This window comes from Camarhynchus parvulus, chromosome Z (assembly GCF_901933205.1).
Source record: "Camarhynchus parvulus chromosome Z, STF_HiC, whole genome shotgun sequence".
NCBI lineage: Eukaryota > Metazoa > Chordata > Aves > Passeriformes > Thraupidae > Camarhynchus > Camarhynchus parvulus.
The window spans coordinates 36,084,870-36,107,265 of NC_044601.1; the positions used below are offsets into that span (position 1 = coordinate 36,084,870).

General features: G+C 38.5%; 1 protein-coding gene across 5 annotated transcripts in view; it reads right to left on the reverse strand.

Annotated features, from left to right (window-relative positions):
- Positions 1-8,121, reverse strand: part of ERCC6L2 (ERCC excision repair 6 like 2) — a 55,569-nt gene extending 47,448 nt beyond the window's left edge. For all 5 annotated transcript variants that reach the window (XM_030968202.1, XM_030968203.1, XM_030968204.1 and 2 more), the window contains exons 1-3: positions 7,862-8,121; positions 5,426-5,850; positions 1,116-1,235 (exon numbers count right to left, since the gene is read on the reverse strand). In XM_030968202.1, the coding sequence (XP_030824062.1) occupies positions 1,116-1,235; positions 5,426-5,850; positions 7,862-7,883 (567 nt within the window). In that variant the 5' untranslated portion in view covers positions 7,884-8,121. The remainder of the gene's footprint in view (positions 1-1,115; positions 1,236-5,425; positions 5,851-7,861) is intronic.
- Between the last annotated feature and the right edge of the window lie 14,275 nt (positions 8,122-22,396).

The following is a 22,396-nucleotide window of genomic DNA, read 5'->3' on the forward strand; positions in this document are numbered from 1 at the left end:
GATTAAGAGGGTAAGCAGCTTCCTCAAATCTATAAGTCTAGTCATCATGTGACTTGAAAACAGATAGTCCTGAAAAGAGTTAAAAAAATTAGGACAGCTCATACAATTCACTTAGTATCACAGGATAATAAAATCAAAGAGGTAGGAAGTGACCTTGGGACATTTTAAGTCCAACTTTATAGTCAAAGCAGTGGCAATACTGACTTCAAACCCAGGCTTAGCCAACTGAGGTCTTCAAAAGCGCATAAGGATGGATGGGGCCTACAACCTCTCTGTGACCTCTTTCAACATTAAATGTCCTCAAAGTGACATTCTTCCCTCATGAACAATCAAGAGTCAGAATCATTCCTCTTTCTTTGCACAGGAACGTAAAGCAAATCCCTTTACCCCCTCCTCTCAGCCTGTATTTCCTGAGGAGCATGTATCCATTATTCACAGAGCTACAGTCATATGACCCATTATGCCAGTCAAATTCTCTAACTATTGCAGCAAAATAAAAATAACAATGGAAAATAGAAATCACATGGTTTCTGTAATGGGTAAAATTAAAATGATCTTCAGATTTATCTTATTCACATAGAACTTTTACATGTATCTTTTATTTGCTGTCACTGTATTTCATTACCTAGATTATCAGCCAGACTTACTTCCTACATTATGACAGCCAATCAAGAAAACACAGGACATCACAAGGTTATTAGCAATACACTTCCCAAAAATATGGATTTGTCTTAATTAAATACCCTGTTATTTAGACACACATGCTTTTTTTACTTTAAAAATATCATCACAAAACACTAATTTCCTACTCACTGGGTTTTTCAATGTACTCTAGCCACAAATCTAACCCAGACACCGCCAAATGTTTTCCATTCGTGCAGGTGAACCATAGTAATAGATTAGACAATAACAACTAGAGAGAGAGGGCACTATGGCAGTCTGGAAAATTGAAGGCTTCTCAAACACTACCAGGACAGGCATGAAATCCTACTTCAGCAGCTGAATTTTAAAAATTAATGTACATAAACTCCTAGAACAAACAAACAAAAAAACCAAACAAATCCAAGTATTGCCTTTCATCAAAATCCTTAAGCTAGTATCTCTAAAAGTTGTACCTTCTTGAGGTTACAATCTGAGCCCTTTTTCATTGTCCGCAGTAAAAACTCCGGCATATTATTTTCAATATCCTCGCGTGTTCCCTTTTTGTGCAGCACTGCAGCCAAAAATGAAATGACCTTGAGAAAGAAAACAATTCCAGTAACTATGTATAATAAGAAATTGAATGAATTCCACAAAAGATAAACATTTAGGACAAAATCCTGGACAGGACTCTGGAAGGTGGTTTGGTTTAGTGGGGGGGGGAAGATATTTTTCTGGGGTGTGCAGGCAGGGGGTGTTTGTTGGCTTTAAATAAATCTGGTTTTAAAATGGGACCCCTCCTTCCTCTGGATTCCCAAGAACTCCTTGAACTAACGATAAGAGCAATTAATTGCTCTATCTCACTCTTTTATTCTTTAAGTGGAAATGTCACAAAAATACACAAGAGACAGAGTATGAATGAGCCAGGAAAAAAATAGAGATGAGGTTTGTCTTGCAACTCTCCTCCTTTTCAGGGTTCTTGAATTTCAGATGAGAAAACAGAAGGAACAGATATCCTCTAACTATCCCCTCAACTTTATTTCTGCAAAAGGAAGAAGAGGCTTATCCTACAGGTTTGTTTTTTACTAATACACCTTTTTCTGTATGTTCCATTCTTTCAAATTCCTGTTGTTGACATCAAAACCATTTTTTTTCTTTTGTGTCATATTCTCCCATCCACTTCAAACCAGTCAAGGTGATTATGAGAACACATTTATTACAATACACCACAGCAAGGACATCCCAGCACAGGCTATTCCAAACTGTTCCTATCAGATTCCAAAACAGGAAGAAGGCAGAGGAAGATCTGGCCAGAACATGCAAATTAAAAATTCACTTGGGATAAACGGCATCCATGGACTAAGTAGCAGCAAGGACCAGGTGCATCATCAGAGAGGTGCTCCTCTTTTGAAATCTCAACAGGCCCCTTTTATTCAGAGCAGCCCGTTCAAGCCACTTCCTTTTTGTAGCTGCTACACAGCGGCTCATAGCAGGCTAGAGATAAAGCTACCAACTGTTGATGTCCAAAAAAAGAACTTTCTCCCTCTAATGATGGGGAGAAAGAGCTAGTCAGGAGAGCAGAGTGCAGAAAAACACCTCCCTGAAAAGAGTAGTTGGATGGACAGAAGAGAGAAAAAAACCATCATAGGTATGGCCACAGAGTAAAAGAAAGCTATGTATAATAAAAGTAACCCAAATATTTTTATACATAATATCTCACAAACTGAGATTGAGATGAACTGCCAGTTTGCATATGTTGTTTAACTAATGACATTTACTTTTAAATCCTTTGAGAATTAGAATCAAATTCAACTGAACAATAAATCTCCATGTCTTTTCCACATTCTCCATTCTTGGTAGAATTTGCCCCATATATTTCTAAGAGTAGCAAAGGCAGTGAAACAGCAACTCATTATCAAAAATCTTTGGCTCTTCTACATAAAGCAACCTAAATGCCTAGTTGACTGTAATCACTAAGAAACAACATTATTCTATTTGCCTTCACCTAAACTTCAGCTTGATATGAATGAACCATATAGCCAGGACACTTAAAGCAAAAATCAGTTCAGAAATACAAAGAACATTAAAATTCAAAGGATTACTAGAAAAGTCTATCTCATGAACCATCCTATAATTCAGAAATAGTAAACTTCAGCCAACTGACAATCATAAGACAACCTTTTTCTAAGACTGTATCAGTTATTCAATGAAGTTTAAATTTATTTTTCCATATGTACTAACCTTTTCTAAACAAGCAAATTCTACCATTTTACTTCATATCCATTGAACTGACTTTCCCATGCTGAACTTTGAACACATTGAACACAAACACTGTGTTTAATAAAAAATACACAAGATCACAGAATCATAAAATGGTAAGGGTTGGAACGAACCTTAAAGATCACTTCGTTCCAATCCCTGCCATGGGCAAGGATGCCATTCACTAGATCTGATTGCTCAGGCCCCCATGCAACCTGAACACAAAGGTTACTGGAAGGCCGCAATGAGGTCCTCCAAGAGCCTTCTCTTCTCCTGGCAGAACTGCCCCAAATCTCTCCACCTCTCTTCACAGAGGTGCTCAATCCCTTGGAACACCTCGTGGCTTCCTCTGGACCTACTCTAACAGCACATCCCTCCTGTGCTGGGGACCCCAGAGTTGGATGCAGTGTTCCAGGTGGGGTCTCAGAAGAGTGGCGCAGAGGGGAGGAACCACCTCTCTTGACCTCCTGGACATGCTGCTTTGGATGCACCCCTAGGCTGCAAGCACACATTGCTGGCTCATATCCAGCTCTTCACCCACACGAATCCCCCAGTCACCCTTCTCAGGGCTGCTCTCTACAACTTCTCTCAGTTTGTGTTCATGTCTAGGAGTGTCCTAGCCCAGGCGCAGCACCTTGCAGTTGGACTTACTGAACTTCATAAGGTTCTCATGGGCCCAACTCTCAAGCTTGTCCAGGTCCCTTTGGATGGCATCGCATCCTTCTGTTGTGTCAACTGCACTGCTCAGATTTGTGTCATTTGCAAACTTGCTGAGGGTGCACTCGATCCCATTGTCTCTGTCACTGAGGTAAACATTGCAGAGCAGTGGGCTCAAAACAGAGCCTGAGGACATCACTCATCACCAGCCTCCACCTCAACACAGAGGTATTGACCACAACTCCCTGGCTGCAGCCAGCCAGCCAGCCAGCCAGCCAACTCTTTATCTTTATTGAACTGTCCATCCATCAAATCCACCCACCTCCAGTTTGGAGTTAAGGATGACATGTGCAACCATATCAAAGGCCCTACAAGAAGCAGAGACATCTGTCCATCTTCCCACATTGACCATTACCATAATTTCATCATGTAAGGTCACCAGACTGGTCAGGCACGAGTTTGCCACTGCCTCAGATCAGTCTCCTCAACCTTCCTTTTCTGACCTCTGTACCTACAGAATCCTTTCTTGTTATTCTTCATATATGATAATCTTCACATAAGATATTCTTTGAAATCTCTACCTTTCTTCTGAAAACTTGACACAGATTAAAAGAAATAGCCATCAGATGCGAATATCACATAGGAACACTCTGTCACTGTGATAAATGTGCCTATAGAATCAGCTCTGAGATTCAAAAATCCAAGATGCAATCATGACAACTAAATTTAGTTTTCGTCCCCGAAGTTTACTATTATCTTTCACATATATATACAGATAGATATATAAATACATAGATATGTCTTACTATATGAAATCAGATTATTTGCAGCTCTGAGTAGAAACTGTCTTCCATAAATACTGAGCTCTTCAACTACCACGGACAAGAAACATGGCCATTCTTAAAATGAAGCATTTGTTAACAGAGCATCATCAGCTGTTTATACAAATCCATGATACACCTGTGAATGCTCTATGCAGAGTTTTGACAGCTTAGTTTATCCACTCCTCTTGTTAAGTTTGCTACAAGACAACACTTTTTTTGTGCTGAAAGGCATCTATCAACATTCTCCTAAATGGAAAGACAACAGATACAATTTCTTCTTCTTGTCAGTGAAGAAATGAGCTTGCACTGGACACATGGAGCAGGACAAAAGAGAGTGGGACAAAGACTATCTCTCACAGAACTCAAACCACTCACTTTAAATCAGACAGACTGCAGAGAATTTCCACACGTAAAATCACCTTAATTATAGCAAAGCAAGTAAGGAGCAAGTAAGTAAAAAATAAGTAATTTAGGTTGGATGCAAATTCCAGATTCAAAGCATAATGAAAAAAATCCAGCTACACTTTATCCTTTCATCAATCAAGCTGCATTGTGAAAAGAGTGATGGAAGTAGCATGGAATCCCAAAGCACTATTTCCAGAGATGGGAGTGAAAGTGTCAGTTCTTTTGCATTCCCAGAACAGTGAAACTATTTTGTTTTCAGGAAAAAAGGAAAAAGATATTTTAAAAGCAAGAGTCACCTAAGGGTCTCAAGTCCTTTTAGCGTACTCCAGTGCAAACTGCTTTCATGATAGGCAGGTAGCAATCCTCAAAGTAAATTCAACACACTAACATTTTAACTACCATAATTACCCATGCTTATACTAAAAAGAGTCACATCCCAGTTTCATGGCCTGTAAGAAGTGAGTCTTAAATCAGTAACGCACTCCTGGCTCTGAGCGCTGTCCTGGGCATCATGTCCTGCCTCATCCATCTCTGCAACAGCAGAGGGAGGTCTAAATTTCATAAATACAATGTTTTTTAAAAAAGATTTACAGATCCCAGAAAATACTACATTCTCCCTCTGTAATAAACAAAAAGAATACCTGTATTGTCTTTCCAAGGCCCATATCATCTCCAAGAATACACCCTCTTTTATTAGCATAATGTCTATACAGAAACTGGGCTCCTTCCCTTTGATAATCACGCAGGTATCTGTTAATTGTATACGGGATAAAATCGCCATTGTCAGATAATTTAAAAGCAACTCCAGGAGATGGAAGATTTTGGTCAGGAAAATATGGCTTTTCCAGATCACCTTCATCAAATATTAAGCTTTTCCAGGGTCCTCTACTGTCTTTGACTTTACAAAGTTTTGTTATTAGTATTTTCCTTTCTTCAGACTCCAAGAATGATACAACAGCAAATGATTTTCCATTCTTGTCCTTTTCAAGAGAAGTTATTGTTCCTTCATGAAGTTTTCCATTTTCAAAACAAGGGGCAAGGCATTTCTCCCCAATACGCCAATGATCTATAAAAAAACCGAACACACATAGTGATAAACTGGCCTGATGTACAAAGTATTTAATTTCTTCACTATTAAAACAATGGATATAAATTTAGTTTACAAAATTGATACAACTTCATACAAACACTTTATCGAACGTAGCACTAGAATCAAAATAGCAATTACTGTTTACAGCTAGACATAAAATTACAGTTTGCTCTAACACCACTATTTTAGAATAACAGAAGGTGTATAGGAAAAAAAGCAAAATCCAGATTCCAATTAATTAAGTTAACACAGTGGCTTCACACAGGCAAACATAGCAGTATGTATCAAAGTGGAAAGACCTCACATTGCACTGGCAATGAAAAATAAGATACCTCTACAAAAAAAAATACAAGATACCTCTACAAAAAAAAAGCCAAGGTCTTCACTTTTCACAGTAAAAAGACCTCACAAATAATGGCTGTGCACAAAGTTTTCCAAATCTCAACTGAGAGAGAAAGGGGTGTTCTTTTGAGTTTGCAGAAACAATTTCTAATCTTCCCCTGCTCAGTCATACTAAAACAAAGGGATAATTTGATTCATTTCAGAGCCTTTATTGTTTCTTATCTATTCGCTGGAGTAAGTTTTGATACTTACAAGAAAGTAATTATCAATTACCATGAGATGCACCTTATTTATAGGAAGGAGTGAGCCAGGGAGAATCTTCCACCAGAGTAAGTATTCATCATTCTATGACCAGTGGTGGTATATATTTCTGGACACATCAACCCAGACACTTTTCACAGATAAGGAAAAAAGTTCTGAAGGCAAGAAACCCCACCTTAGCCTATTCTAATGTCTCAGTGTAAAAACTGCAAGAAGACTGGTTCTCCTCACCAAGTTCTGAGCACCTAGAAGCATACACTTACAGGATAATGTCCACAACGTATTAGTTAAATCAATGATAACCATTAGTCATTTACTAAATTTATTTAACTATATACACTTAGAGAAAACAAAAGCATCCATGTAGCCAAGCCCACTATTCTGCAGCCAGCATTGGCCCTAAGCTGACGCACAGGTAACAATAAAAATAGTACAAGCCTACAGAACACCCTTATTCCAAAATTCTTTGGCCTCTAAAGTATTATTTTAGTTACAGAGATTCCATGGGCCACAGGTAGTTTGTCTGGTTAGCAAATACCAGCAGACTCTCTCTTTCAAGTAGCTCCACTCCCCTTTCAACACATGCAGATTCCTAGAATTTGGTGACTTCTGACTAAAAATATTGTGGGTCTGCTCTGGGTACATGTCACACTTTTGCATGATACAAACTGCGATCCAAAGACCTAAACGGATGGCCGACCAGTTCGTACACTAACAAGATCATAAACCAAAGCCTCTCCATTCAATTCACTATTTTGCAGATCTCTTTAATAATGGCCCCATCATCCTTATTTGGAGTTCAGCCCCACACCTCGTGACCTGATACATAAGCTGCTCCAAGACCCTCAGCCATTCCCTCAGATCTTCTCAAAGCCTTGAAGCTCAAATGTAACTTTCTGAGGCAAAGGGTGAAGTACAGGCTGTATATTCAACAAATCATACATAATTAATCCTTAAAGTTCATGGTATTTGTACACATCTCTCATCTCAACGCAGAAAGATGAGTACATTAACTTCTTCCAGTAGCATCTAATTCTTTCTGCAATTTCATGAAAACAGGAACCAAAACTGAAAAACTGAAAAACTGAAACCAGCTATGTTCAGCACACTGTTATATATGCAAATAAAAGTTAAAATAGCAGAGCACTTCCATTACCACTTCATGGTGGTAATGGCCTCCTGTCACACACTAGTTCCTTTCAACCACTACTCCTCTATGAAATTATGTCGAATGCTTTCTAACTAGTGAGGGTTGACCACTTAATTTAAAGTGCAAGGTTTCGTTTTCCTTTCGTTTATTTTTTTTTCTTTTTACACTCTAATAAATGACTGTAAAAACATAATTCGAGGATATTGTAGAGCAAGACACATGGAAGACGCTTACCTGGGACACCATCACCACACATTCTAACTTTTGGCCGTGCACAGCCCGACAGGGCCCGCGGGCGGAGGCACCGGGGGCGGAGGGGAACCGGGGCGCTGGAGACCCACCGCCGCCCCTCCGCCGGGCGGGTCACGGCGGTGCGGGCGCCGAAGGAGCGCCCGGGGCGCCTCAGGCGCCGTGGCTGTCCCCGCTGCCCGCACCGCGGCCAGCCCCGGAGCGCCGCAGACGCGGAGAATCGACCCCGTGCCTGCGGCCGCACGTCGACCGCGCCCCGCCCCGCCTGGCGCCGGCAGCGCCGCGCGGGTATCGCGAGAAGTGCGTTGCCATGGTGCTCCGCGCTCAGCGGCACCGACGTGAAATATCGCGAGATGTCCCGGCGGAGCGGCGCTTGGCCTGGCGCTGCCCTGTAGTTCTGTGTCCGGTTCTGTCCTCCTCAGGAGAGGAGCGGCTTGGAGCTCTTGGAGTGGGTCCAGCACAGGGCTAGGAAGCTGATTAGGGACCTTGGGAGCATTTCTTTTGTGAGGACAGGCTGAGGGAGCTGGGCCTGTTCAATGTCGAGAAGAGATGACTGAGGGGACTATATCAATGTGTATAAATACCTGAAGGGAAGGTGTCAGAGGATGGAACCGGGCTCTTCTCACTGGTACCGAGCAATAGGACAAGAGGCAATGAGCACAAACTGATGCACAGAAGTTCCACCTTAACATGAGGAAGAACTTCCCTGTGGGCAGGTAACCATGCACTGGAACAGGTTGTCCAGAGAAGTTGTGGTGTCTCTTTCACTAGAGATATTCAAGAACTGAGTGGATACAATCCTGTGGAATGTGCTCAAGGATAACTCTGCTTGAACAGGGAAGTTAGATTAGATGACCCACTGTGGTCCCATATAAGTTTACCCATTCTGTGATTCTCGGCAGCAGGGGTAAAGACATCTAAAGTTATTCTCTGCGAAAAAAATTTGAGAGGTGAGGAAGCAGGACAAAGAGTTGATGCAATGGAAGGCAGAGCTGGCACAGTATAGAGCAGCCAGCTGAGTGGAGATGGTGGGTGCTGAGAGCCAAGGATCTGATATTTGGGAAGAATCAAAATCAAGAAAGACCCGCTTGTTTACAGCCATTCCACCTCCATCCATGAAAACCGCTCTGCTTTCAGGGGAGCTGAACTGGACACAGTTAGATTTTGCAGATTGTGAAGGCAGTCAGTAGCAATTACCCTGTTCTTTCTGGAAAAAAAATGGGTCCCACCAAGAAATCTATTCAGATTGATTCATATCTCAGTAGCAATGCAATGCAGTATTACATGAATGGTATGGCTTCCCAGATCCTTGCTATTATTTTGACAAAATGCCTTCACATGCATTTAATTATGCTATACTAATTTCACTTCTGAAAGTTAAATGCTTATGTGTAAGGAGCATGTAAGATCTGTTTTTAAATCAGCTTTGATTTTTAATGCAGAAGACAACATATTTCAGATGATTTCTCCGTTCCTTTTCATTACCTTTCAGTTTATATAATTTTGGTGAATTTTTAGAAGAACATTAGCAGTAGAACACCTATATTCTTTTGGCACATGCCACAAAATTCTGTACAATGAAGATGGATAAATAGACACCTAATCAAAATTCTGCATCCTACAGTATTTTCAGAAGCAAGGCAAGGCAGGAGATACAGGTCTCCATGCTGTTTCTGCTTGCAGCAAACATGCAAAAGGCTGCCTTGCCTTGTTTGCTCTAGGAGTAATATAGCGTTGTGCAGCCTAGAGCAGCATTAATTTGCTTCTTGTCTGCTATTAGCCAGAATTTTTTTCCAAAAGAGGTTAATGAAAGATGGGTGATGGTTGCTTAGCCACTTAAACTAGACTAAGAGGAAAATAGCAAGCATGAATGCACTATGTTAGTGCTATGTTAGAAAGTTCCACTATGAACCACGTGAGCATTGTGCACCCCATACATTACAGGAGGCTACTCAGCAATAGAGAATAATATAGTACCAATGTTACATTATTTTTTAAAAGTGTGTAGCCATGTATTTATTCCAAAGGAAGATGAAAGGAACTATGCCAACCACAAAAATATGGCAAAACTGAAAGGAGTGGCATGCCAGATTTTAAGATTCTCACTGAAGAAACACATGTAAACTGTGCAAGACCTCAGGTACATAACAGACCTTGATCCTGAGAGCATCTTTGAAAAAGGAGCAAGAATATAGGTTCTGATTCTAAGGAAGATTTTAAAATGTATTGTGTTTGAAGATAAATGCATGTTTATTCTACAAGGTTTCATTTATTCTTATAAAGCTGTTTGTGCTTAATAAGGACTCCGATGCAGGCTTGAGCCAAAGCGAATACCATAATGGGGATAAGCACTTTTTAAATGTGTGCTATATCCCTGAAAGCATTTCACATGTAACATTGTGGCCTTCCTGTTCACTCTTCTTTGACAGAGAGAGGAGACGAATTAACTGATGTGCATCTAAAAAAGGCAGCTTAGTTACAGCATCCTCCACATCAGTATGACTGAAAACACAGCAAGACTGATTCTCAGATACACTCAGCATTTGAAAGCCTAACCAAAATCCACAAAAAGTACAGGCACCTAGAATTCTTTTAAATGTCAATTGTTCAATCCTATATTAGAATATAGAATATAGGAGAAAGAAGAGGTGGTTCAATTAATTGGCATTAACTAAGCATGATAGTGTTAAAAGTGCAAAAAAGAGGAACTTCACAATGTGATATTCACCAAATTAACATATTGGAAAGCCTTTTGTATCTTCAACACTTTATCTGCCACAGTGTTTTAAACATTACCCATCAATAGTATTCAAGAAGCTCTCAGAGTTCTTCATGAAAATGAACCTGACTGGATGCTCTGAATCATATCCATACCGAACAAAGAGAAGGCATTAGAGCCCTGGTGTGCAGCTGCAGGACCACAGTTCCTCCTTGGGATCACAGAGATATGGAGGGATAGCTCACACAGCCAAATGCCACAGTGGGCAGATGTGGGCAGGATTTAGAAAGGACAGGTCAGGACGGTAGGAGCAGATTTGGCCTTTTATTTCAGACAGCAGCAGGGATATGTGGAGCTCTACCTGGTCTGTAGAGACCATGCGATGTTGGAGTCCAGCGTCTTGAGAGAAGGGAACAAGGCAAATCTAGTAGTAGGATCATGACCCTGAACTTCAGGAGTTTGCTGGCGTAGGCATTAGGGGAAAGCAGTATATGTTGTTCATCTTGATTTCTGCAATGCCTTCATTCTTTTCTCCTCTAGCATCCTCAATATACAGGCTGATGAAAAATGGACTATGTAAATGAGCTGTGAGGTGGTTGAAAGCAGGCTGATCTTGTGGACTTAAACGAGTGTCATCAGCAGCACAAAGTCCAGCTGCAATCCCATTGCTAGTGTATTATTTTGGAGTATGATACTGAGGCTGGTACTGGCCATTAATGTCTTGGATGGTGGGACAGAGTGCATCCTCAGCAAGCCAACAGATGACACTCAGTTGGGAAGAGTGGTTAACAAACCAAATACTCATGGTCCCATGCAAGGGGGGCAATGACATGCTGGAAAATGGGTAGGAAGTAATCTCATGAAGTTCAACAAAGTCGCCCACCAGCCGTCAAATAACCTTGCACAATAGACTGGAGGTCGACTAGTTGGAAAGCAGCTTTGCAGAAAAGGGCTTAAGTATCCTGGTGGACATCAAATTGTCCATGAAGCAGTGGTGCATCCAACAGCATGGAAGGCCAACAGTGTCTTGGGCTATGTCAGGAGGAACACTGCTCAGCAGCCAAGGGGAGTCAGCCTTCTGCTCTGTTGAGCCCAGGTTAGACCACATCTGAAGTGCTGTGTACAGTTCATATGTCCCCACAACAAGAAAAGCATGAAGATAGTGGAGAAAATCCAAGGCCATGAAATTTAAGGGATTGTAGTTGGAATTGTGTAGCCTTGAGAAAAGTCTTGGGAGATCTTTTCTGTACACAAACATTTGATGAGAGTGTAGTAAAAGGATACTTTGCTCAATGGTCCCCACAGCAAGAGGCAACAGGTGCAAACTGAAAAAGGAAATTCCATTTAAAGATAAAGAAAAGCTTTTCATCTGTGGGAGTGGCCAAACACTGCTGGAGTTTGCTGAGAGAGGTAGAATGCACATCCTTGAGGAGAGTCAAAACTCATTTGGACACAAGCCTGAGCAACCTGCTTGAGGTGACCCTACTTGGAGTAGGCATAGTTGGGCTAGATGTACTCTAGGGCCTTCCACCCTTGGTCATTCCGTAAGTGAGGAATTGTGTAGGTTAAATTGGGTTCTGGTTAACTGCTTGTGCTATTATTTAAAAATTAAGAGCTGTAGATAGCAGCCAGGTTGCTTAGACAGAATCCAGCTTGTCCTGTTGCACAGTGCTGTTAAGATATGGCACCATTTCTAATCTATGTATATTTCTCATCTTATCTTCTGGTTATTCTTAATAACTTTAAGATATTCAAGTAATTCCTCTCTTTTGTATCCTCGAATGTAAAATAAAAGCCTGAAAATGCTAACTAAGGATGTTTGGAAATGCTGCATAATTAAACATGGGCACAACCCATAAAATAGATAACACCTTGAGAGTTTAACTTAGTGAGTCAGATATTCCTTGTATTGTTAACTCATTTTCCCTCAAATTATACTCTGGCTAGTCCTAAATCTTACTAACTCTTAGAAGCCAGGGTAGTATAATTCTTATAACTGCTGCAAAGTTGTCCTTTAAAGTTTGTCTCCCAGATGATGTGTTACTCAGCTTGAATAAACCTGAGAGACTGCTTCCACAAGCATTATGAAGTACTGATTAATTTCCTTTGAGTGTCTGGCTAAAGGGTGACTTGAGGAAAATGTCAAGTTTTGCTCTTAAATAAATATTGTATATAAATGGATCATGTCAGCAACACTCCGATTTCATGATTGCTTGGAGTGGGAACTGTGTAATGAGCCTTGTCAGCTCCACTGGATTTTTAGCAGGTATTTGTATAGAGCAGTTTTGAATGTTTCAGAAAACTCTGTGAACACTTGAAAGGCTTGTGGACCAGTCTCAGTTACACTCTGGGTATGGTTAAATGAAATCAGCATAATTGTTCTTCAGAGAATCTTTTATTATGTGTTACAGATTTCACTTTACAAATAAAAATTATTTTAGAAACGGAACAGATCTTTCCATTAGGACTAGTAGTTATAGAAATATTTTATGCTTAATTACAATTGAGTTTGGTTCCTGTAATCTGTTTTTTCCTTGAGAAAAAAATAAAAACCTGCTTCCTGTGGTTTAGTTTCACTATTTTTTGAGGTCTGATTGACAGCAAAGCATGAAGGGAATGATTTAAAAGGAGTGCGCACAGAAAGAAAGCAAAAAAGACTAAATGGTAGGGGTCAGGTATGGTGACATGGCAAATTATTCTCAAAAGATAAGAAAATCTTATTTTAAACATCCTAAGAAGATGAGATGAAAATGTGGTCTGGTGTGGGAGATTTGAACATCTTTCATAACTAAAATCATAAAACCTGTAATACACAGCCATTGTAAGCAGCTATCTGACTCAATCATAAAGTCAAACCTAGCCAAAATATCTCTAACCAAATGAAAGTATAGGAAATGTGAATGCCCGCTGTAAATTGCTAGGCTGCTGTGAGGATCCAGAAATAAAGAAAAATTGTATAGTGATTTTCTTAAAGATAAATCTTGTTTTTCTTTCTTATGTGTTTTAAGCAGTTTACATCATTAATTTTGTGAACACCTGATAACCTGATGTGTTATATTTTTGAGGAAACAAGCAGAGACATACATACAATACACACAAAAAAGCATATTAGGCAGCAACTCTGGAGCTCTATTAAGTATAGGACTCCTGTTTAAACACAAAAAATTATATTCCAATACTGTGAGTAGAATCCAGTGCTTTTTACAAGTTATTTCCTGTGTTTCTTCTTTGTGCTGTCTATATGTCTAACAGAGTAGGGTAGCTTGATGAAGTGGCAATTTTTAGGGCAATATTATAGCTGTGTACAAATATGCTAGAGATGTAAACTAGAGACAGGCTAAACTGGGGTCTTGTCAAACAATTCACCAGTCAGCTCCCCCAAAGCATGTAAGAATGCTGGGGTTTTGTGTGGAAGGCAGGGATATTTTTGCTGTATCCCTGAGGGTATTTTTCTCTAACTCTGAAGTCATTTAACCTCTTTTAGTAGGGGAATCAGACTACTGGTGGTGCCAGAAACCACAAACGTCTGGGAGCAGTATGTCAGAGATTATTTCTGCTGAATCAGGTCTCAATATAACAAATGTATTGTCAGTAACCTAAGCACATTTTATAATACAATGGTAACTACACTGTAAAGTATATCTTTGATTTAAACAAACTTTCAGCCTCTATTCAATTATTTACAAAAGTAAATGTGTTACAAAAGTATGAAACCTTTTGCGACACTGGCAATAGATTATAATATGAGTAAAACTGTGGTAGATTTTTTTCAAGTTTTTGCTTATAAATAAAATGGGAGATAAAATAGGAGAAATACCATTATATGATTTCTAAAACATCAAAGGACTTGCCAAGCCAGATACCATAAAAGTTACTTTAACTGAAATTAATCAAGAGAAATACATTCTATATTAAAAATTAACTTGCAATGCATACCTTTTAATGTATAGATGTAACTTAAAATTGTTGCTATGTATCTGATCACTCTAATAGATAATATCTCTGTTGGGACTATTCAAAGCAATTTCTTGACATGTACATATACATGCATATGCAGATTGTGTGTTCCTGGCCCAAAACCGGACTGAAACCCTTTCCTAGTTTGAAATAAAGGCTGTTCAAATGCAAATATCAGTAATTAAACATAATAAAACCACAAAACAGCAAACTTTACCCCTATGCCATAATAGCGAAGTCATAAACAAAAGAACAAAAGAAATGTAGCCAGAAAAAATGTCCAAATGTCCAAACAAAAGAAATGTAGAATTCTATTGCTTCTGCCTTCTGCACAGGCCCACCAGGGACTTCCCACAACATTCAGGAATATTGCCAGTCCAGACCTTACCAGCCTTTCTTCAAATCCAGCTGTCTGTTGTGGTTGAACCTGGGGGCTGGTTCTCTCCATGTGGGTCTTTGGGTAGAATGAACTAGTAACTGACTACCTAGGCTAAATGTAAAAGGAGGCCCATTGGCTTTGACCAAAAAAAGATGTGGTAAAACTCCAGACCTGCAGTCATAGGTTTAATGAATTGGAAAAAAATAGCCAAACAAAATGTTCCCAAGAACCAGTCACTCACTGCATGTCTTTTTTTCTTCTTTTTCTTAAAGAAGATATTAACCTAGCTTTGTATGTGTAGGTGTGAGGGAATAATTCTGGTTTAAGACAAATTTGTTGTTATTATGACTTCTTTGATATTTATCATCTAACTACTACAACTACGGAGGCATAAAAATGGAGTAGAAGTTGTCACTATAGATACTCTGGCAAAGAGGTCACCTTCTCAGCCAGATGGTTCAGGTTAAATTTCATGTACATGGTATAAAAAAAATAGTTACATTCATGTAAATATTTTCTTGGAATACTTTAGGTAAACTGTAGGAAGATTAAAATATCTCAATAAGTATGTGGCTGTGTTCATTACACTTGTGTGCATGTAAGGTTTATGTAACTAGTGCAAACTATCACAATCAAGTAAATTTTCTACAGAGTCTGAGGTGTTAATTTACAGCACCAAATTTGTATAAATATACCAAAGGAAAAAAGTGTTCAAACTTTCGCTTGATGCAAATTTTTGGATCAGTACCATCCTGTCACAACAAAGACGGAATATCAGATTCTTTTAGCTGAGTGATGCTCCAATTATTTTCTAAACAGAATGAGATTAGTCAGTTCTACTTAGTTGTCAAACAAATGAGACCCTCAGTTATTATGCCATCTCAGAAAGAAAACAGAATCCAGAAAGAATTTCACCTTGTTTCTAAGAAGCCATGTAATCTTGATTGCTTAAAAAAAAAAAGGCAAGCTACTATTAACTTTTGTAGGGTAATAGGTTGTTTTGACAGTGATGTCATTATGCAGATTTATGGATGTATCTTTCGGCTTCACTCAAGATCTAATTTGCCTCAATAACTCCCAAGGCTTGAGAATTCAAAGGCTGATGGAACCCTTCATGAATTGCCCCTTATCCTCAAGGACATTACCGCAATTACAAAGTAACTTCCAAACACATTTATTTAAACCGCATATCCCAGCATGGAAAGAATAATCTACAACATTTACACATTTACATATACACAGAACCTTTAAATATGCAACAGATGTTTCATTTTTTGAAAAGCTCTTGAATTCATTGACAGGCCTTTGGCTAAACTGATGAATTAATTTGTTCAGGGTGGATTTCATAAGTCCTCAAATAATTCATACCCTTACACATCTTGACTTGATTTCTGAGGTCTACAGCATGTGTTTTAAATGTTTTAACCTTTACTACTTTAATCAGGTAACATTTATTTCAGGGCTGGATGATGATCAGTCATTGAAAGATACAGCTGACTAGGAAATAAAATTCAATTTGTCGGTTAAACAAACCTCCACATCTGAAATAAGTCTGTATTACTGGATCTCTGTGGTTTTGATGTCACTCTCCCTTTCAAGAATATATAGTGCTGGATTGCTAAGTATAGCTGGATGCAGTGCTCATATGCAGAAACCGCAGTTGCCATGGTTATTTATAACTGATTTCTCAGGGTGATTTTAATGTAAGCCTTTAGCTCTAAAATGAGATTTATTTCTATAATTTTAAGCTATTTTTCTTTAATACTTAGAGGCTAGATATCAATTTAAACAATAACAAAATCAGTCTGGAAAACAAATTTTGCCTAAGCTGTTTGCTTTGCAGACATTTTCAACTTTGTTGCTCTGTTGCCTCTGATGTAATGTACAAAATTATGTAGAATTGGGAGGGTTTTTATTGGTATTTCTGATCAAGTGCAATAAAATGTTCAAGTAAAACTGCAGAAAAAGGCTTTTGTCTTCCATTGCTAGACAACTGACATAACACCCACCCACACACTAAAATACATATTTTCTTACTACACTGGGTCATTAAAAGGTCCAGAAGTCTAAAATCACTCCGTTATTATAAGAATATATTATATTTAGAATGTTTTTATTTCAGATGAAAATCACAAACAGTACAAATGGTCATTTTTTGCCATTCATCTTCCATGATATTGACTCATAAATTGTGGTTTTGAATATTGAAGTCTGAGTACATCTGTATTGACTGTATATTTCTAGTCCTCATCTGTAGGAATGTGCAGAATTATGAGTGTTACAACCTTATTTGAGACACTGATATTCATTCAGTAATATTTGATACTTTTTTACTCTTACGGATTTCTAAAAAACCTGTGTTACATCAAGTACATTCTTGGACTTGTGAAAGAAACTCAGGATTAGACAGTACATAACAGACCTGCCAATCTTTCAGCCAATTCTTTCAATTCTTTCAGCCTTCTAAAACAAACTGAATACTGCTTAAAATGCATCTAAGTGGTTTACATTTATTTGAAACAGGTTTGCAAATAAGATTTCTTAATCTGGGCTAGTTATGTATATTTGCTTTTTACATCTCTAATGTAAAATGCCGTTCAGGAAGTGGAGCTACATTACATAGGGGACAAAAACAGTTGAAAAATGAAAATTCTTCTTACCATCATGTGTTTGTTAATTTTCCAATATATTCTGAAAACAGGGGAGTTAACAAAGTTTATTTTTTATCCGTGATGTGTTCACTAGTTTCCTTCTTGATAGTTTCTCTTTGTGCCATAAAAACCTCAGCAATGAGCTAAGAAGTTAACTAAAGAAAGTCAAGCAAAATGTGTATTGTCTTCTATGTGCCTTTTCTTTGACAATGACACTTTTATTGACCTCTCTATGTAGAAGATAGGTTTTATTAAATTTTAGAAATGTAATATAACAAGAAATTTTTTTGAGGAAATGGATAATAACTTTTTTAGATACTTTTGAAACTTGACTGGACAAAATGCCAAGCTTCTAACCTGAAATTAGGCTTCTAGCTTGAGACTGGGTTTCTAGATTGAAATAAGATTTTGAGCTTGAAATTCTTCAAGCTTCTCTGTTGAAATTCTAATGTGAAATTAGTCCTGTTTTTAGCAAGAAGGTGAATGCGTAATCACCCAAAAGTTCTTCTCACAAAACTTGTCAAAGATTCTCCTCCTGTTCATTGAAATTGGCTTAAGAATTTAAAAATTACAAGAGGAGACTAGTAGATAATATAATCACATCTGCTTTGCTGAATTACTTGCAAGATTGCAATATATATAATCCAATATCTAATAAAAGATCCAAAGTACAGAGTGCACATAGCTGAATAACAATTCATCCTGTGAACCACCATGCAGCTCTCATTGGATATTTCAGAATTAATTGTTATCAGAATTCTTGAAATTATACATTCTGTAGAAGACTGTCAAAGTCTCCTGGTTTACAATTTGTTAAATACGTCACATTTAACAATCTGATCACACTTCAGAGATTGTGAAAAATTATTATATCTGAGAAATTACTTGCTTTCATCTTGTTCACTAGATGGAGTTTTCTGCAGGATAAATGTAGATTACCGTATTCTCAGGTATCAGGATTGATATTAATGTACTATTCAGATTGTAGTCAGAAAGCAAACATCTTTTGCCTTTGAGTTGCTCACTATAAACAAACCAAGCCACTGGGGAAAAGGCTAGAAGCATTTTCAGATTGTTGTCAGACACTGTAGCTTGCAAGTGCAAAACAAACTACAGTGTGTTATAGAAACAACTGTGTGATAACATACTAGTGGAAAACAGGTGACAGGATAAACCTGCATCTGAAGAACAAATATAGCATAAACTGTGTGAAGTTGTTGCTAATTAATTTTCTTCAAATATTTTACTTAACAGTAACAATACCTTCTGTCACAGCATCTCTGCTACCTAATCAGTAACATATTGCAGCATATACAGAGGACAGCAAAGTATTTCACAGCTAAACAATCAAATATAAGGAGGTTGAGTGAAAGACTTGCCACAAAGCAAAAAAGAATTCTTACAGTATTCAGGGAAAAGGTGCCCTTTGATTTTTAGTTTCTCATTTCGACACTATAGATCTGTGCTGCTAAACTAAAATGCTGAGGTCAGCTTTTACTGGTAGTATGTTGTTTTCTACTTTGAAAAAAAGTAGCAAAGTCACCTCCAGATTTAGCTGCAAAAATACAAAATATACAAATCTGCAATGAAACAGCATTGTTCATGCCAAGAAAACAATCTTATATAAACACAGAAGTAATTCTTGTACATCAACTAAAGTGGATGAGGCCATTTTCTCAGAGTAGCAAGAAAATACTACCTGGCTCCGTGCTTGACTTCACACTCTTTACTGAAGTCCAAGCAGACAGCGACCAAAGTCCTTCTCGTCCACCAAGTGGGCCATCTTGTCTTAGAAGGAGATCACATTAGTCAAGCAGGACCTGCCTCTCATAAACCCTTGCTGGCTAGGCCTGGTACCCTTGCTGTCCTGCATGTGCCATGTGATGGTACTCCAGAAAATCTGTTCCATGACCTTCCCCAGCAGCAAGATCAAGCTGAAGGAATGCAGTGCCCTACGTGCTTCTCCCAATGCTTCTTGTAGTTGGGCTAATTTCAAATAAAATTCAAATACTTAAGGTACAGGAACTAAACTTTGACAAGTGTTTTCCAATCACATTGCAAACCAGTATCTTACAAAAAGTTTTTTCTAACCTTTGAGTAATATAAACCACTTCAGTGAATTTGGATGAAGACAGAGGTTATGATCTTACTTTGGGCTTTGTTTGGTTTTTTTTACCTTACCTTCTCTTTCACTTGTTTTCCTTCTGAAACAAGAAACACAAGAAATCGCTTTCTGATACTGGAAACCACAAGACCGATGGATGTATACCTATGTATATTTAATGACTCGTAAAATTATTTATGTCCAAACATCCTACAGATGGAGCTATAATGCAGTTTGTAAGGGCCTGATTACCTTTACAGAAAGGAAAGAGATGGCATCTTCACAAATGGGCTTCTTATTTAGACACCTTATATTGTGTTTCCAATTTACTTGTCTTTTCTAAAGTATTTTTCAGAAAAGGTTCATTTAAAAGGTACTGATCTGCTAGGTTGAGTTTTATATAAAAAACCCCCAAACTTCTGAGATTAAAGAGCTTCATTTTCTAACTATTAATGCTAACAGATTTAGCTTATTCCTTCTTTAAATCCTTTCTTCAACATGACAGTTAATATAGAAGAGAAAAATCATGAAAAGGATATTTGACAAAAACAATGTTTTCTTGTTGTATCATTCTACTCTCATTGCATGCTTTTTGCCACTTTGCCTTTGCTGTTATCTACTGTAATGTAGACTTTTAGAACCAAAGCTACTTCCTCCATCTGTGGGGTTAAATGGAAGAAGGTTACAAGGTTCTTCAGCCTGTGTTTTAGAAAAAAGATTAATTGCTGCAATTTGATTTTTCATGGGGTCATCCAGGGAGTTAGAGAGACATTTTAAACTGTGTCTTTCAGACTTTTCAGACACTTTCTCTCAAAGTATTCTTGTTTTCAGATCTTCCATTTTGTCACTTAAGTAGCAGATAGAGAGTAAGAAACAGCCTTGTCTGGCACCATGGACAGAGGCCCCCTATGACATGGCTGGAGTAGTAGACTGTATATTCCTGACAAATCTTTGTCATGTGTGTTACTAAAATATTTAATTAGGTTAACAGAATTAACTGCATTAGCAGATTTTGAGTGTGGATAATTCTTCACTCAAAACTGGGCAGAACCAACAATACCTTTTCTCTGAAATATCTGCAGTTTGAGGGAGTTTGGAACGAAGGGAGGCTGAAAGATTTGACAGTTGTATTCAATTCCATATAGTCTGAGAGTAATATCGATGGTCTAATCTTATAGCATACACTGACAGGATGCTCTTTAGTAGTGGTCTTTTGCACTCCAAAATACATTTTTGCTCCCTGCAGTGTTTTCCTTAGCTCGTATCTAAGAAATACATAAAGCTCTAGCCCGACAAGAACACAATCCAGGCAAAAGAACTGTGGCATGTGGGGGCTTCTGTTTCTATTTTCATAATGAGAAATACATTGAAGATGGAAGACATTTTCTGTCTGCAAAGGGTATTGTACTTCAAACATAGCTTTTGGAATTTCAGCACTGCATTCTGATTAGCTATTCTGACTAATCAGAAAAACAAGAATGAGGGGGCTGTGAGGTGTGTATGTCCTAAAATTATTCCTGTCATTTATTTAATGTTCAAGAGGTTGCCACACATTTGTAGGTCCAGGCTCCTTGCTGATACACTGGGACTTCTTGGTCTTGTACAGTCCTACATCTGCCATACCTGAGGACTTAGCAAGTGGATTCGCAGGACTAGGTTGAGATGAGGTGTTCCTCAGGCCTCAAACAAAGCACTGCATCCTGACACAGTGCTGTATGCCAAACCTTTTTGCCTAAGAAACTAGTCTCCTTTTACTTAGTGTTGGCTTTTATCAGCATGTAGCCTTTCTTTGTTTATTCGTCATATGCAAAGCACAAGCAGAAAAATCCTCTGCCAGAGGCCCTGGGAGTCCTTTTTGGGAGACTGATAATTTTGCCTAAAACATAGAGGCTGAGGACAGATATATGATTAGAGAGGAGATTCTTACTGGTAAAGAATATAAGCAAAGGGCCTCCAGAATACCAGGAAGAATAATTTCTGCTGGAGTTTATGGTCCATAGTCATGGTAATGTTAGGCTGCAGTTCCTATATATTTTTTTATGGTTAATGCTTGTCTTGCTGCAGAAGATGATCTATTTGTGACCCATATCTATTCATCTGGCACCCATCTTTCATATTGAGTCCCACATAGCCTCCAGAAGAATCCAACTCAGCAGCCAAAAGAAATCACTCTACACTTGCTTGATATTCAATACCAACAGCTGGGAGGGCAGCCTAGGTGTCGAGTGAGAGGAAATGGCAACACCCCATTTAGCTAGACTTCACCATCTGATCTTATGTCTCTTTTCTGCTACTTGTCAAGCAAGTTCCCAGTTTTGGTTTGAAATATGTGCTTCTTTTCCTTAATAAACAACTCTCACTTGTAAGGTGGAATGCTGAAGCACAAGCCTAGGTTCAAGAAGAAAGCCTTCCTATCCTCAGTGTGTTAACATGGAGAGCATCCAAGTACAGAAAGATAAGGAGAAAAGGCCTGAAAGCAGTCTCTCAATGGATCCATTACATATTCGTCTTGTAAAAGATACTAGATGATAAATAAAACTTGAAAATGGGCAGAAAGGGAAAGCGCGAGCTAAAAAAACTTTATCTGGAACAGAAGGTGCATGCAGTGAAAGATGGAGAGTTTGCTCAGACACGAATGCTCCCGCTATGTTATTCTGCTTTTAAGTCTGATCAAGAACTAAAAGATATTTTTGTATTAACCATATTTTAA